General features: G+C 40.4%; 1 protein-coding gene across 1 annotated transcript; it reads right to left on the bottom strand.

Moving 5' to 3' along the window:
• Nucleotides 1–10,716: 10,716 nt before the first annotated feature.
• On the bottom strand, nucleotides 10,717–16,147 carry LOC139461755 (fibrinolytic enzyme, isozyme C-like). The gene is made up of 6 exons (XM_071243213.1): nucleotides 16,108–16,147; nucleotides 15,289–15,460; nucleotides 14,641–14,731; nucleotides 13,347–13,515; nucleotides 11,826–11,980; nucleotides 10,717–10,875 (listed from the first exon to the last, which is right to left on the bottom strand). Exons 1-6 carry the CDS (start codon nucleotides 16,145–16,147, stop codon nucleotides 10,717–10,719), a joined length of 786 nt encoding a protein of 261 aa, XP_071099314.1.
• Between the last annotated feature and the right edge of the window lie 280 nt (nucleotides 16,148–16,427).

The raw sequence follows: 16,427 nt of genomic DNA, 5'->3' as shown, positions 1-16,427 counted from the left end.
TACATACAAGACCATTTTGAAGGCGATATCTAGGCAGTATGGTATGGTATGGTATCCCGGTTCGCTCCTAATTATGTTTCTAGGTTTGTCAGCACTATACTCGTGCCCGCTGGTTTCACCGAAGTGGTAAACGTCTGAGACCTGCATTACTTCACGCTTTCCTCCCATTTCAAGCTGACACCCCGTGATACAATGAAATACTGTTCAAAGCGGCGTTAAACCCAACTCACTCACTCATCTATTCCACAATAACGTGTTTCGTTTATATTCTACAGATATCCCCTACAGCCTTATTTCTCATTGAGTACACAATGTGTGGAATTAACTTCTTCACCTTCTAGATGCCATCACCAGTTCTGGGTTGACCAGTACCTCCGACCCATCCAGTACAAATACAGGTAAGTAAAGTATTTGGTGATTTTTGTGTGTTTTTTCACCAGACATTGACTTCACACATTGTACCCATGTCTGGAATTGAAACCGGTGTAACATTCCAACATTGAAATTGCTAGGCCTACTGCGGACTTCTACCGCCTCGATAGTCATTTAGAAGTTGTCCACACAAGAACCAGGTTTATTAATAGCAAGTTTATTATGATAGTTACTCAGTGTGTGGAGTTCGTCGCCCTGAATCACCCATCTGTCCAATAAGAATAAGTTGATATCCGAAAATGAACATAGTGCGCATCGAGGAACCTATGCGTTTCAACATACTTTCTTTCTTTGTTTGTTGTTTAATGCAGCACTCATCAATATTCCAGCTATATATTGGGATACGATGACATCAACCAAGTCAGCGAGCTTGACCACCCGATCCCGTTAGTCGCCTTTCACGACACGCATAGTCGCCTTTTACGGCAAGTATGGGTTGCTGAAGACCTATTCTACCCTCGCGGGTCTGTGTCCTCCTTAGACGCTTACTGCCCACAAGAACGTGTTCAGTGCTGACAGCCCTTGAAACATCAGGACCATCTCACGATCTCGCCTTAGGATGTAACTTTGCACAGTGAATTGCGGCCCTCGACTGGTGATGGAGTGATAATATGGGTTTTACTGAATGTTGAAGTATTCAAGCAATATATCTGTCTTTGTACGGATTTTTATGGAGCTTCAGAATCCAGTACACAAGCGGAATGGGCATGTTTTCAGGCTAAAAGTTAAAAGTTGATAGTACTGTTTCGTGGGTTTGACAGATGTCACTTATACCGAGTCGTTTGATCAAACAATTTATGTAGTGATGCTTACATGTAATGGTTATGTTATTAAAGGCCATGTCGATGGGAACAACTACAAGCTTTTTATGTAGGACAGCGAGACTCTGGATGACAGCTGCATAGGATTGTGGAAAGGGTTTTCTCTTTTTAGGTTTGCGCATTCTACCAATGACAACATCATGGACTGACTTAACCCATTTTAAAGACATTCTACGGGTTTATGTTCTCTTTTGACCCATCTCTTGGCATGTGATTCGACAAAATCCATAATTATTTTAGAGTTGTGATCCCAATTGGTAGAGGCTGGGTCCATATTTGATTAGCTGACGCAGGTTGTTCTTGTCAACATTAAAGAAGTCACCTGTGAAGGCGGAGTAGAAATGTAGAGGTGACTTTAATGTGTATGTGTGTCGCCATTTTGGTTTTAAACCATGTAGTTTCAGAAACGAAACATACAAATCATTACAGCATTAATGTATACTTCAAAGTCATCTTCTTGTAGCTAGTTGTCATTATCAGCTTCATGTAATGATCCTATATCGTTTCTGTCCTCTAGGACTAATTTTCCGATTGACACGGTGTATACAAAAGACGAACTATAATCCGAAAATCGTCATTAACAACTTAACATATTCCTAATGTTACGCGTCCATTCCCAAATTGAAACAATATATTAACCCAGAAATCTGTACTTAAAAGGACTAAGTGTGAAACCAACAAACAACCAACAAGCGGTATGCAATCAACAAATGTAATACGAAATTAAGGTAGGTTTACAAATAAACTCAAATTACTGCACAACAATTATGATGGCAGTACACAATACATCTGTCGTACAATATTCAATGACAAATTATAATATGATGGCAGTGGTCAATATCAAATACAAAAATACAGTGGTGATAGCCAAAGTCTCTGATAATAATATAAATTCACTGAGCGACTACAGTGGTCAAGCTTCCGAGATGTGCTAGGCAGGGAATCAGGGATGAGCGATCCTGGCATAAAAGTTGGTTCCAAAGCGATGAAATGCGTGACAGGATCCGGTAACACGCCATTTTGCCTTTTTTTTGTCTTACCAGCTACTGGAAAGTTCCACAAAGCTCCCTCAAAACAGAGAACATGACATAAATTTCCATTACATACTATCACCGTCCGTGGAGTCCGGACCGGAAGTTTACACCCCCAAAGCATCTAAATATAGCAACTTCCTGACGACTGATCACTATCAAAACACAATGCAATGAGCGTCTACCGAATCTTAGAAACAACGTAACACAGTTACAATCACTGTTCAACAACCAAATACACAGTCATAGAACACTAAGAAATCAAATTAAATGTTTATTTTCAAGGAATGATGAGCAAGGACAACTAAGATTACATGTAATATGTCTCAATTCAAAATACTACATTTCTGATTGTTGTTTGGATGCTCATGTTCTCTGAACCTATTTAGCAATGCTTTGTTCCATAGTTTAAATGACCCCAGTCCCCGTGGTTGTGTAAGCAATGCAACCCACGTCCATTTGATATATGTGAAGCATCCACCTTAATAGCTAACAAAGTTAAATCAAAATGATAAGTAGTTTGACGGCGAATTTCCATCAAGGCTGTAGTATTTTTCAACCGTTAATGGACTTAAGTGCAAAGTCGAAGGTCTGGGTGCTGTCATATTTTATTCGTTAGTGACGTGTTCCACTGACCTCCATAATCTGTTCTATAAAGGCACAGCTCTCTGTGAGTGCGCCTAGGTCTGTATTATGGCCCAGTCTATTTAGTACTATGCATGTTTTTTTTATGTTACATCATGATCACCCCTGAAGATCCGAGTTAGAATTGGTCTTCAGCAATCCATGCTTTGTTTGTTTGTTTGTTGTTTAACGCCACACTGTTCTGAGACCCCTTGGCCCTTGATACTAGTTCTTTCTCGATTTACACGCAGTGATTTTAAGCTATATGTTGAAAATGGTAATTAGGACAGTGTGGAGAATGACCACACTCTGTACTTAAGTTACTTTACTTTACGTTTGTTGTTTAACGCCGCACTCAGCAATATTCCAGCTATATGACGGCGGTCTGTAAATAATGGAGTCTGGATCGAGTCATGAGCATCTAACTATGCAATTTGGATACGATGACAGCAATCCATGCTTGTCTTAAGAGGCGACTAACGGGATCGAGGTTCGCTGACTTGGCTGACTTGGTTGAGGCAAAGACGTATTTAGACCTATCTACGCATAGCTGGAATATTGCTGAGTGCGGCGTTAAACAAAAACATAACCAACAAACATAATGGTTCGAGCCTTCACAGTCTTTTGAGAATACCTGTGCACAAATATAGAGAGTAACAATCACTTTCAAGCTACTCACCTACACAACTTCAAAACAAACAGTTCGACCAAACAATCATTATTTCACGTACTTAAAGGCCACAGGCCTATAGTACATGACAAATTGTCCAGTAGTGAGTGTCTTAGTACAAACAAACTTTTATCCAACAGATTTTCTTAAAGTCATAGCGTATACATTTATAAGTTCCGCAAAAGAACAAGGATGATTTTAACTGAACTTACTTGCTCATTTGCCAGAATTCCAGGCAGCTTTGCACATTTATCCACTCAGAAAAAGTGTTAAAACCTGCAATGAAAATGTCAAAATAGCCCTCTGTTTGTAACATATACAAGTGTAGCGGAACATTGTTTTACTGGTGATGATAGATTGTCGCCATTTGAATCAGTTCTTCTTGAAATGATTCCAGATGATGACAGGGTTGAAAAGGTAAGCTAGTAGTTTGGAGTTTCATACGATTTTACTTTCTTTAACTACAGCAACCATATATGAATGAAGCTAATAATACATATTGTTTTTTTGCACACCAGCCTTGTCTTATTTGCGGTAAATATGATTATGCAGCTTCATGCCTTTCGTCGTGTAGTATATTCAAGCTACATTTTCTCCCGTTAATTTATCATGCATTAAAATTTATTTCCTTTCTTCAGTAACATCACAACATGCATTTCTGAGTCATCACTTGTAGCGGGGAACTGTGATGCTCTGCATCAATGTTGTCATGTATGACCAACACGTTTATTGCAGCATGGTGAGTCTTGGCAGTCACAAGCAGTGGAATTAACATCACCGTGTTCCCCCTGCATGCGTGCCTACAACTGAACAACTGTGCTCGCATAGCAAATAAAACTGTTCATGGTTCCTGAAGAGTGAAATATTGTGGAACAGTTTGGGAAACTTTTTGTCAGAGAATATTATTTATGTTTTAAGCCTCAATTCTCTTGTTTTCCATTATTTCAAATTCAGGAAAATGGGTTCTTAGTCCGGTTTATTGGAGTTTATTTCCGGTTTGACCAAACGCTTCTATTCAATTCAGTTCAATTTTATTTAGGTTTTGTGGGCCATTGGTCCTTGTACAATATAAAAAATATGTAAGTGTTCACACAGTAGCATTTGATTTCAATGTCAATATGTTTTAGACATTTGTAAACAGATCTGAGTTGAGGTTTCCATAAAGTACTTCGAACAGTTTCTAAGAATGTGGATACCATTACTGTTAATTAGTGTATAACATTTATCAACATTGTTAATTTGTCCATACTCTGGCAAATATGTGTTACGAATGGCATCAAAGGCACACATGCATGAAATGGATTTCGCTTTCATCTGAACCACATTCACACACTTTACATGTCATAGTCACACTTTTGCTGTGCTCATGTTGCACTTTATTGGTGGCAATATATCTATATATATTCTAACATTCGTCTGATTAATGAAGCTTACATTTAAGAATGATTTAAAAAAAATACTATTTAAGCTGCAATGACTGATTGATATTACCAAGAGTTCGATGCTTATAACACTCCATTAGTCTGCTCTTACAAGAAGAAAGAGACTGTGTAATGTTACCAACATCCTCACTGTATCACACGAATCCCAAACCATAAGAACCCAAAATTAAGAACATCAGCATACAACAGTGAAAGTAAATCCGCAAAATCATAGCCTAAAAATATACCCCTTAGACAAAAGTTATGCAGTATTACTTGAAGTTCAGTTATATACATGGCAAAAACATAGGACTAAAACACACCCTTGCCTTGCACCACTAAGAGATTCAAGCTATTCTCCAAGTCGGAAAGCCGAATTGAAGACAGACGTTTAGAGTACATATTTCTTAATCTGCCCTTAACACCTTGTTTCATGAACGAATAAAGAGTAATGTCGTGTTAACGGAATCGGAAGCTTTTTAAACCTCCACTTTTAGGAAGATATTTTGAACTAAACATTGTAAAGTAAATATGTTATCAGTCGTGCAATAATCTTTCCGAAATCCAACTTGTGCCTCTGGGATACTATCATGTAAATCTACAAATCGGTGAAGACGATTATGAACAATGACACAAAAAGGCTTTCCTTTCCTTTTCATCCATCAATGATTTCATCCATCAACACCACAATAATTATGAACACAATTTACATTTCCTTTCCTGTGAAGAGGGACATTAATACCCTTTGCCCATTCTTAGGGACAAATACCTGTTTGTAAAAATGATTAAAAATACAAACTTAATAAGGTGACAATAAATGAACACAACACTGGATTTGACTCGGTGTTCATGCCTTGTGGACCTGCAGTCTTCCATCGCGTCAGACCTTTTACAGCAGCTTCAATCTCCTCTTAGGTAATGTCACTATTCATCATAACATCAACATCCGTATAACAATCGTTATCAAACTGCAGCTGACTATCATGAACATCAAATGAGGTTTAGCATAATCAATAAGCTCTCTATCCATACTGACATCAGGTCTTTGAAAGGCATTTAGAAGTGATACACATACTGTAGAGAATATATGGATGTCAATTTCTTTATTATGAGGAACACAACGTTTCGGAGTATATGCTCACTCCTTTATCAGGCCAATGAATTCCTATTCTAATCACCTATCAGCGCCAATCATCTGTTGGCTTCCTTTGTTAACTTCTACCCTTTGTTACTTTCCACCTTTTGTTATCTTATTAATTTTGTTGTCCTTACATGTACATATATACTACTCAAAAGAAGTTTAGGATCACCCGATTATTTCATATTGGTAATGTAAATCTGTCATGGCATGAGAGATTAACTATTGTAATATGAAAGAATCAGGTGATCCTTAACTTTTTTTTGAGTAGTATATATTCTCTCTGCCTCATGGCATTCTTCACCTGATGAAGGAGTAAGCAAGGGGTAAGTTGTGTTCCTCATAATAAAGAAGTTGACATCCATAAATTCTCTTCCTTATACTGACATCAGTAATATTCAAAACGTCCTTACAATAATCTGTCAACTGTTCCGGGTTATAGCTAAAGTACTGGTGCGAGAACTTGTTGGTGGTTCTACTTTCCCCCAGAACCCCCCTACTGCTATTTACTGAACACAAAATCACAAATTCAGTTACTTCAGTATCATTAATCTCATTTTTCTTTTTTTTCTGCACATTTTTCTTTATTCATTCCTTTCTCTACAATATTCTTGCAATGTGTCTTTGTCACCACTTAAAAGTTTCATTGCAATTTAAAGAAGTTAATACTCCTTAGTCGATAATGTTGGCTCTTACCGTTTGTTAGTATTGTTACCACTTTAAAAGGCGTTTGGCTCTAAATGAGAACGATAAATTGCAAGATACCTTGTTCCAAAGTCGTCAGCGAGATAGAGTCATGATAGTGGTCACGTGATGGACTCCAGCAAGCAACAGGCCCACCTACAGTTGTGACCATCAGCAGTGACACAATCAATTACGACGATGAAGGCTGTGACATGAGGAAGTCCGATTGCGAATACAATTACCATGAGACGACCGCTCTTATGCTGTCATAAGCACGTGTTGCGTAGCACGTGCAGAACCTGTATGCGCTTTTCCTCCTACCGTTGTGGCCCCTCCGTTTAGGTGTCATAACATGATAGTAATTTAAACAACTTTTGCCAGTGATGGGGATAAAAAGAACAGCAGATATCGTTGCGTACAGGGTAATCATTGCCGTGTACTGTATTAACATTTAATAGACTAATCCCGAATTTTACTTATTTTGCAAGGGCGATCGGGTAGCCTAGTGGTTAAAGCGTTCGCTCGTCACGCCGAAGACCCGGGTTCGTTTCCGACATGGGTACAATGTGTGAAGCCCAATTCTGGCGTTCCCCGCCGTGATATTGAGGGAATATTGCTAAAAGCGGCGTAAAACCATACTTACTCACTATTCGTTTATGATTTAAACATATGTTTTGTTACCAAAAATGCAGCTTTGTCTTAATACGATTCACAAGTGGTGCCTGGAAAACGGTTTTAGGTTTCCAAAAGCAAAACCAGGTTGTGTCCATTTTTGTAACAAACGTATAATGCATAGTGATCCTGAGCTGTTCTTGAATACAAATCCCATTAGAGTTGTAACAGAAACCCTCTTTCTTTTTTTTCTTCTTTTTTTTGAAACCCAGTTCTTAGGCATTACATTTAATCATAAACTATCATCAACGGAGATGATATGATTTTTTAAGAATGTGGCACTAATACACTTCCATACAATTGATATTAATTTTAAATTGTCCACTTAACATTAAACCCGTTGGGATTCCTATGCTAGTCGTAATATGAAAGCCGACTATAAATGGATCGAGTGGTCAGTCGGAATCTTACTTGACTGCATGTCATTGTTTGTTATTTACGTTTATTGAGGGTCATGATGTCAATCACTAGATAGTCTGGCTCAGACTTGTTTATGGAAAGGTCGCCATAATATAGCTTGAATTTTTAGCGTGGCGGTAAACAACAAACATGATGTAATGTTTACATGTTAAAAAAAAGCAAATGTAACTGAAACGGACATAAAATATTCGACAAAGGCGTTCCTACACTAATTTTCAAATGATATATTCACCACTTGAGTTGAAGTGAGAGGGGTAATGTCAGTAGCTTGAAAATAATTAATTAATTACGGAGGTCATATCGCAACCACCTGTCACCAACTGCCCATCAAACCAGATCAAAACTATTTTGATAACAAATATTAAGCACAAACAACATGGATGTCAACAATAGACTTAAAATACTTTGTCATACCTCACGAAAATTCCTTGCCAATCGCTTTGTTTGTATGTTGTTTAACGCAGCACTCAGCAATATTCCAGCTATATGAAAATAATTCTGTAAATAGTCGAGTGAGGAACAGACAATCTAGTGATTGACATCATGAACATCGATCAACGCAATTGGGATACAATGACTTGCATCAACCAAATCAGTGAGCGTGACCGCCCGATCCCATTAGTCACCTCTTACGACAAGCATAGTCGCCTTTTAAAAGCAAGCGTGGGTTGCTGAGGACCTATTCTGCCTAGCTGACGCCTCTTTTACATAACCTAAGACCCCTTTTACTATAGGGTCATAAAAATGTGTTATTACTAATTTACTTAATTCATTGATTTGCAGAAATACGTTTGAATTTCTTTCTCCTAGGTGAAGTAAAAGACGTTTAAGAAAAGGTCGGCCATTTTGAAATCCATGTAGACCAATATGGCCGACGAAAATGTGTAACCAATGGATTTCTTTATATCAACCTTGCATCGAGAATTGAAAGAACACGAAAAAAATCGGAATTTGAGCAAAATGCTATAACGCCCAAGCCATTGTATAAAGGACTTACTTCAACATCAGCTTTGTTTGCACCAGTAGGTGGACGGGTAAGGGGATGAGGAATGGCGTTCCTGACAAATCCGATTCCGCAAAAAGATAACCCGACACTTGAAACCGAAAAGAAAATTGGTTCACTTTGGGGCTAAAAGTTACATTTATACCAGAACTTATGGATTATTGATGTATTTTGTGTCATTTGTTACTGTCGATTCTAAACGGATTAAATGTGCATGCGTTAATAAATAATGTCCCGAAAGAAAATCCCTTTTCTCGACTCATTCTAAGGCTATTTTACTATTCCCCATCGACATGCTTATTAAAAAGCGAGAGTCAGCTCGCTTTGCAGAGGTACTTTGTACACGACCAACCCACACAACAACACAAGTCCTGAATGGATAAACCATTTATTTATCAGGCACGGCTTCTTATTATAAACAGTCAACAATTGAATTGTTAGTATCAATTATTAGAACATTTTTACAATCAGTTATAGAAGTACATCTATGCGAAGCGTTTATACAGCTGTTTATCGTCCACGCCTACCACTATACATTCGTGGCATACTAGCAACTGGTGAGCTAGGCTTACTAAACTTCACTCATAAACACCTTTATCATCAATGCTTCGGTTAAACTAAATTATATAATTATGTCGCGATAACGCCACACAACAACTTTATCGTCAGTTTAATCAGTAAATGAGATTATCTGTATTAGCTAGAATAGGTATTAATACGTACGACAGACAGTCAACTGAAAATGTCATAGTCGTGTGTCTATCTTAGATATTCCCATTGTACTACTGCTGTAAATAGATTATACCAACTATGTCAACTGTATTACGTTGTTTACCTTCTTTGTTTGTTGTTTAACGCCGCACTCAGCAACATTGCAGCTATATGACGGCGGTTGTTAACCTTCTGGAATACGTATTGTGGCTGACCTGGAATGTATCATGTGTGATTGCCCACTCTGGTAATGCATTAGAGTGAGTGAGTGAGTGAGTGAGTGAGTGAGACGACTTAGACGACAGGGCCACCCGTGCCCCCTAGCCCGGTTTGAAATAGTCATATATGCTATATACTAGCATTACATAATCTCTGTAATATTCTAAGGGAGAGAATTTATGTTTATGTCAACTTCTTTATTATGAGGGGGGCACGGGTGGCCCAGTCGTCTAAGGCGCCGCGATTCGCTGTGCAGAGTTGCGTCCCTTGGGCACTCCAGAAACGTATGATTGTGGGTTCGAATCCCGGTTCGCCCCAATTATGTGTCTAGGTTTGTCAGCACCATACCCGTGCTCGTGGGTTTCACCGAAGGGGTAAACGTCTGAGACCTGCATCACTTCGGGCTTTCCTCCCACATTAAGCTGACACGCCGCGATATAACTGGAATATTGTAAAAGCGGCGTTAAACCCAACTCACTCACTCACTTTATTATGAGGAAACACAACGTTTCGGAATATATGCTTACTCCTTCATCAGGTGTATGAATGCTCTCTGCCTCATAGTATCCATTCACCTGATGAAGGAGTAAGCATATACTCCGAAACGTTGTGTTCCTCATTTTAAAGAAGTTGACAACCATAAATTCTCTTCCTTATGTGTATCACTTCTAAATGCCGTTCAAAGACTTGTAATAATCTAGTTATTAAACCGGCCGGGTTTTTAGATATTGTTGGTTTACAACTAGTGACAGTCACGATATGGCTGAAATACCATTTATGTGAGTTTCAATTTTATCTCACTCACTCACTCTGAGACAGTCAGACAGAATACATGTAACAGCTGATCACTTTAATCATCCATTCAACAATTTAACCGACGTAGCTGTTGATCCAGGGAATGAACTCGGAGACGCGCGTGTAGACGCTTGGGTAGTCTCCTCCGCACGTGCTGATGCCCCATGACGTCACACCAACCAGAACATCAGCCTGGCCTCTTGATCTGATGATCATGGGTCCACCACTGTCACCCTGGCAACAGTAACCATTGACGACATCTGTTTAGCTGATACACGTAACAGTGAGTGTGTATGGTTTTACGCCGCTTTTAGCAATATTCCAGCAATATCGCGGCGGGGGACACCAGAAATGGGCATTGTACCCATGTCGGGAATCGAACCCGGGTTTTCGGCGTGACGAGCGAACGCTTTAACCACAAGGCTACCCGACCGCCCCTGATATATTTTTAATCTGTAGCTGGCATAGTTTGGTTCACGGCACCAAACAAGTTGCACTTACTATCTATTGTTACCGTCCCTTCTCAATATAGGTTTTTATTAACGATTTACTTGTTCTAATCGCTTTTTAGCCCAAATATTCCGGATGCGATGTAAAAAGGTTACCAACTAATTCTTTTTGGAATGTCCCTCAGCAGAGAGTTAGTGAGTTAAAATTTAACGTCACATCGGGAATATTTCATCCACATCGTGACGAGTGAACCTCTCAGTGAAGCTTTCAAAAGGATTCATGGTACACATGTGGAGGACATTTCCAAATTTGACGCTTCAGTGACAAAAATGATGTCATATGCAGTTCCCATTTTGACTTGTAAGTGAAGATGATTTGAATTTCCACGTGTTTGTGACGGGTGCCTCCGCTGAGGCAGGATACGCTTACCTTTTCACAAAAACACGGTATCATGACCATTTCATAGTGATTCATAAACACATGATCATGATTTAGTCGGAATCATAGGAAAGGCTCTGCTTTTAGTAGAGATTTTTTGAAAGTTATGGACATGGTTTTGTCACTCTTAAGAAAAACGTCGAAAAGAAAAATGTTCTTTATATTTTGATTTTAATATTTGTTATTATTTTGCATTGGCGAACTGCATACCCGCATTTAAGTAATAAAAAATGCCTGATAAGTCCTAAATAAACCTAGAATGTATACACAAGACGAAACCCGAAAGGGTAACTCACATTGCAAGCTGAAGCCTGTTGACTGCTGTCGTAGATGCAGATGTGTTGGTCGTTGATGGTGGCTCCGCTAACGGGGGCCCACCTCTGGGTGCATTCAGCGTTTGAGATCTTCTGCATGGTTACCTCTTGCAGCCTGTCTGGAAGCGTCCCACCCCCTGTGAAGATAGTGAGGAAGATTAAACATTACAGAAGGCAGCGTTAAACTGTACTTACTCATGACTAACAACTGACTTGTCTTTGCGTGTGTTTGTGGCGGGTGCCACCTGTGGGGCAGGATACGCGCACCTTTTCATGAACACCGGGTGATTTGTATACACCAGGGCCCACTTGCCCAAGTGATCTTAGCTCTGCGACTATTGTAAGCCAACGTTAAAGTATAGGAGTTACGATCATTTTAGTGCTAAGATCGCTTTGTGCAAATGGGCCCTGCTCATGATATACTTGTACGTAGTCGGAATAATGAAATCAACAGTTTTTCGCAGAGATTTGTTTTGAATCATTACTTTAGTCATGACTATAATGTACTCACTTATTCATTATTTTAATCACAACTTCAGCCAGTGTTACCATGTTTGTCATGCCCGTAAATCATTCGTAAACACATGCTAATGGTCACAATCATACTGTGCTTTTATTTCTTATGATAATGGATAGGGTTTTGTGGCTTTTATTTCATCAAGTGTGTGACAAACAAGGTTGTTTTAAAAATGCCCTGATTAAAATTCAAATTATATGATGTTATTGCCTGTTTGCCCGTCGTCAGTCGTCCGCAGTGTGTCGTCCACTGTTTTGCGAACATGTTTTCTTCTGAGAAACTCTTATCGACGGATAGTGTATTAATTTGTTCACGTCGCGAAAAGGCTGAAATATTGCTGATGCGATGTAGAATTTTAACTCGCACTCACACTCACCCACTCACTCCACTGAACCAAATGAATGAAGCTCAAACTTCACATACTTATTCCCATCAATTCGATCAAAAGGTTTTCCGATTACCAATTTGGATGCCACGGCAGCCATATTGAAAAATCTATTTCTGGTCATTATTCGACCAATTCTCAGACAAAATGTAATGAAATTTGGTATGTTTATTTTTTGTGGGGGATTCATCACATGTCACGTGTTCTTTGCAAGACGTTTTAACTTTAAAATTGTTCTGACCATTCTGTTATATTCTCGCAAATACATATTCGCCTGTGTAAACTTTTTCTTTAAAGTTGACAGTCCGAGGGAGCTGAACTTTGGCACATATGTTTCTCCTCACAATGACGACCGCCTCCGTGGTCTAGTGGTAGAGCGTCCGCCCGGAGTTCGACCGACGACATGCTGTGACAACATGCTGAGGTTGTAACTCGCCATATTCGGTTTTACCAAAGTGATACATTAAAGCCATGGATCATTTCGAGTTTTCTCAATAAAGCTGACACGCCGTGATATAACCGATACGACGTTCAAAGCGGCGTTAAACTCACTCATTCGAAGAAACGATTTTTAACAATGCTGCAGCTTCATCTTAATTACCGACGGTCCTTCCCCATCCAGAAATGATGACGTCCTGGCCCTCGTAGGAAGCGCCCTCTGGAGAGATATCGATCAGCTGGACAGTGCTGGAGATGGTGGCAGCACTATTCAGTTCCAACAAGGCGATGTCGTTGGGGTAGCCGGCTGCGTTGCCGTTGTAGCCAGGATGCTGAATAGAATTAAAAAGAATGAAATAAGTGTATCCCCCACCAATTGGACGTTCTGTTGAATGCAGGACTCAAGCCCTGACGACAAAAGCTGTCTGGGGTCGAAGTCCAATTTGTTGTCATGGAGACCCGAAAAAATACAACTTTCAAGAGTTCCTAAATAGCAAAAGGCACAGTTCATGACTACTTTATTTATTTTTTGAATTTTTAATGAAGAAATATTGAACGGTATTTTGAGTTGACCCATGCTCCGGATAAAAAACGTGACGAGCGGTGAGCACGCATTCCAGGTGGCAGCCATGAGCGTTAAATAAATGTTGCTCGATCACTTGTCAGATCGGTTGTTCATCCCTTCGTGATCCACAGTTGTGACACAGATAAGACATTCACCGAAGTGAGTTTCACCGAAGTGGTAAATGTCTGAGACCTGCATCACTTCGGGCCTTCCTGCCACATCAAGCTGGCGCCATGATATAACTGGAATACTGTTAAAAGCGGAGTTAAGCACAATTCACTCACTCAAAGACTGGTGAATACACAAACGAGGTGAGGTGAGGTGAGGTGAATTTGGGTTTAACGTCGCGTCCAAGATTATTGAACTGATATAGCGACGTGCATTTACGTGTATGTGTTTGTGTGGCTGCTTGTACTAGTCCGGACTGATGCAGATTTATAACGCTAGCTCACTGAGATACCATGCCACAGTTTAACATGAATACCCAATTCAGACACAGTATACTGACTATGAGCCGACCAGTCCTTGTTTAAGCCCCTTAAGCCGAGCGCCAGACAGGGTAACAACAAGTACCATCTTTTAACGTCTTTTGGTATGACGCAGCCGGGGATCGAACCCCGGACCTTCCGCTCTCCGGGCGGACGCTCTACCACTAGACCAGGAAGGCGGTCTGAATACACACACGAGTGTGAGTGTCCGCGCTGTTGGTTTCACCACAGTAAACGTCCGAGACCTGAATCACCTATGGCTTTCGTGTAACTAAGCTGTGGTGATAAAACTGAAGAACTATTGGAAACTACATTGACTTTCGCCATTAGCTATACCTGTCACTAGCGCCACCTACCGACGCTACGGACGTGACACGTGTCTTTAGCGCCACCTAGCGACCTACCATGACAACTCTCCTGACTCCGATCCTCTGCTCTCCTGACTCGCTGCTGCTAAGACTGTGTTCCCCTAACTGGACTCTCAGGGAACTTGAGCTGAAACAGAGTGTCAACAATAACATGACCATGTCACCATTCGTCACCATTCGTCACCATTCGCCCCTTTCCGTGACCTGCAAGAAGACTCGTCCCCTATCGATGAATGTTATGTGCGAAAATACGACAAACCAATCAGCCTGCGAGTATGACTTCAAGTATTTCGGTCAAATAATCCCTCAGAAATAAGCATATTTGGTCCCGAGAATGTTTGCTCGTTGTTAAACCAAATCAATTAATTCTTCCAACATCTCTTCAGTCCAAAATAGTTGGCTCATTTTGACTTGACTTCATGCACTTCCGGTTGAAAAGGAGTAAATGTTCCATGCATTCTGATTGGCTAAATTAAATTGACGTCATCAACTTCGATCAAAGTTTGACGAGATATAGGATCGGTTTCTATTCCATCAAAATCCGTCAAGAACTTCGTCAAAGTTTTTGACAGCATGTTACACTATCATAAACTTGGTCCAAGTTTTTTATCAAAGTTTTCGATAGTGCAACGGGGGCTTGACTGCACCGATATTCGTTCCCCTGTGGGTAATATTCAAATGTACCTGGCGCCGTCCACGCAGTGCGCGGCAGTGAGACACCATGTCGGAGAAACCAGGCTGCATCCGCAGCTGTGGGACCAGAAGATGCCCAGGGTGGCTCGCTGGAGGGAGGCGATGTACGGGTGGCTGTGGGGGGCGGCCTCGGAACCACCAACGATACGGGAGGCTGGGTGGGCTGAAAGCAGATAATAATAGCTGGGAGCAGTTCAAAAGTTCAAGGGGCGGTGGGGTAGCCTAGTGGTTTAAGCGTTCTCTCGTCACGCTGAAGACCCGGGTTCGATTCCCCACATGGGTTGCTGTAGACAAGCATAGTCGCCTCTTACTGCAAGCATGGGTTGCTGTAGACCTATTCTACCCTGGTAGTTATCTTAACGAGTAATATGTTTAGTGTAACAGTAAATATTCATTTGTGCAGAGACTGTCATTTATAAGGGACCGCCTCGAAGGCCTAGTGGTAGAGCATCTGCCCGGAAGAGCGGAAGGTCGGGGATTTGATCCCCGGCAGCGTCAAACAAAAAGTCATTGAAAGATGGTACTTATTGTTACCCTGCCTGCCGCTCAGCATAAGGAGCTAAAACAAGGACTTGCGATAGGTATCTAAGTGAGGTAGCACAATAAAATCGACATTTAGCCCGGACGTAATATAATGTAATGATATAATGTAATAATGTAATAAGATACAATACCCCGGATAGTCGAGGGTGTAACGTGTGGTTTTGTGAACTAGTTATTGAATTCATGCTTAGGTCTTCTCCGGACAACTTGATTTCATGAAAAATACAACAACAAAAATTAAATAACAGAACTGAAAAGGTAACTCACCGGCGACCACAGATATTAAAGCGGCGAGAATTAGAATCATCGTGGCGACGTCGTCACTGCATGTAATGCTGTCTGGAGAAACATTAGCATTATTTATACACAAATTTGAGAGACAAGGTGTTGCTTCCCATACTTTCTTCAATGGCTTGAGAACAAATCATATGTTGCAGAAACATTTGTAAGATTTATGAGTTTAAGGACCATTTAGAAGCAACGAACATTGCAGTTGTCGTAAATTCCATATTTTTAATAAATTCGACATGGGCTCCCTAACGTAGAAGCTGTACGGACTAGCTCCCTGTAACACACGTCGCGATGTG

This window comes from Haliotis cracherodii, unplaced genomic scaffold (assembly GCF_022045235.1).
Source record: "Haliotis cracherodii isolate W230 unplaced genomic scaffold, xgHalCrac1.p SCAF_15, whole genome shotgun sequence".
Classification (NCBI taxonomy): domain Eukaryota; kingdom Metazoa; phylum Mollusca; class Gastropoda; order Lepetellida; family Haliotidae; genus Haliotis; species Haliotis cracherodii.
This window is presented reverse-complemented; position numbering and strand designations above follow the sequence as displayed.

Bases quoted from the DNA above. Each gene is read 5' to 3' on its own strand.
- LOC139461755 (XM_071243213.1), bottom strand. From the start codon at position 16,147: ATGATTCTAATTCTCGCCGCTTTAATATCTGTGGTCGCCG. The intron at 11,981-13,346 runs GTAATTAAGATG...CTATCTTCACAG, and splicing joins TGGATGGGGAAGGACCGTCG to GGGGTGGGACGCTTCCAGAC. The intron at 10,876-11,825 runs GTGAGTTACCCT...TACTGTTGCCAG, and splicing joins AACAGGCTTCAGCTTGCAAT to GGTGACAGTGGTGGACCCAT.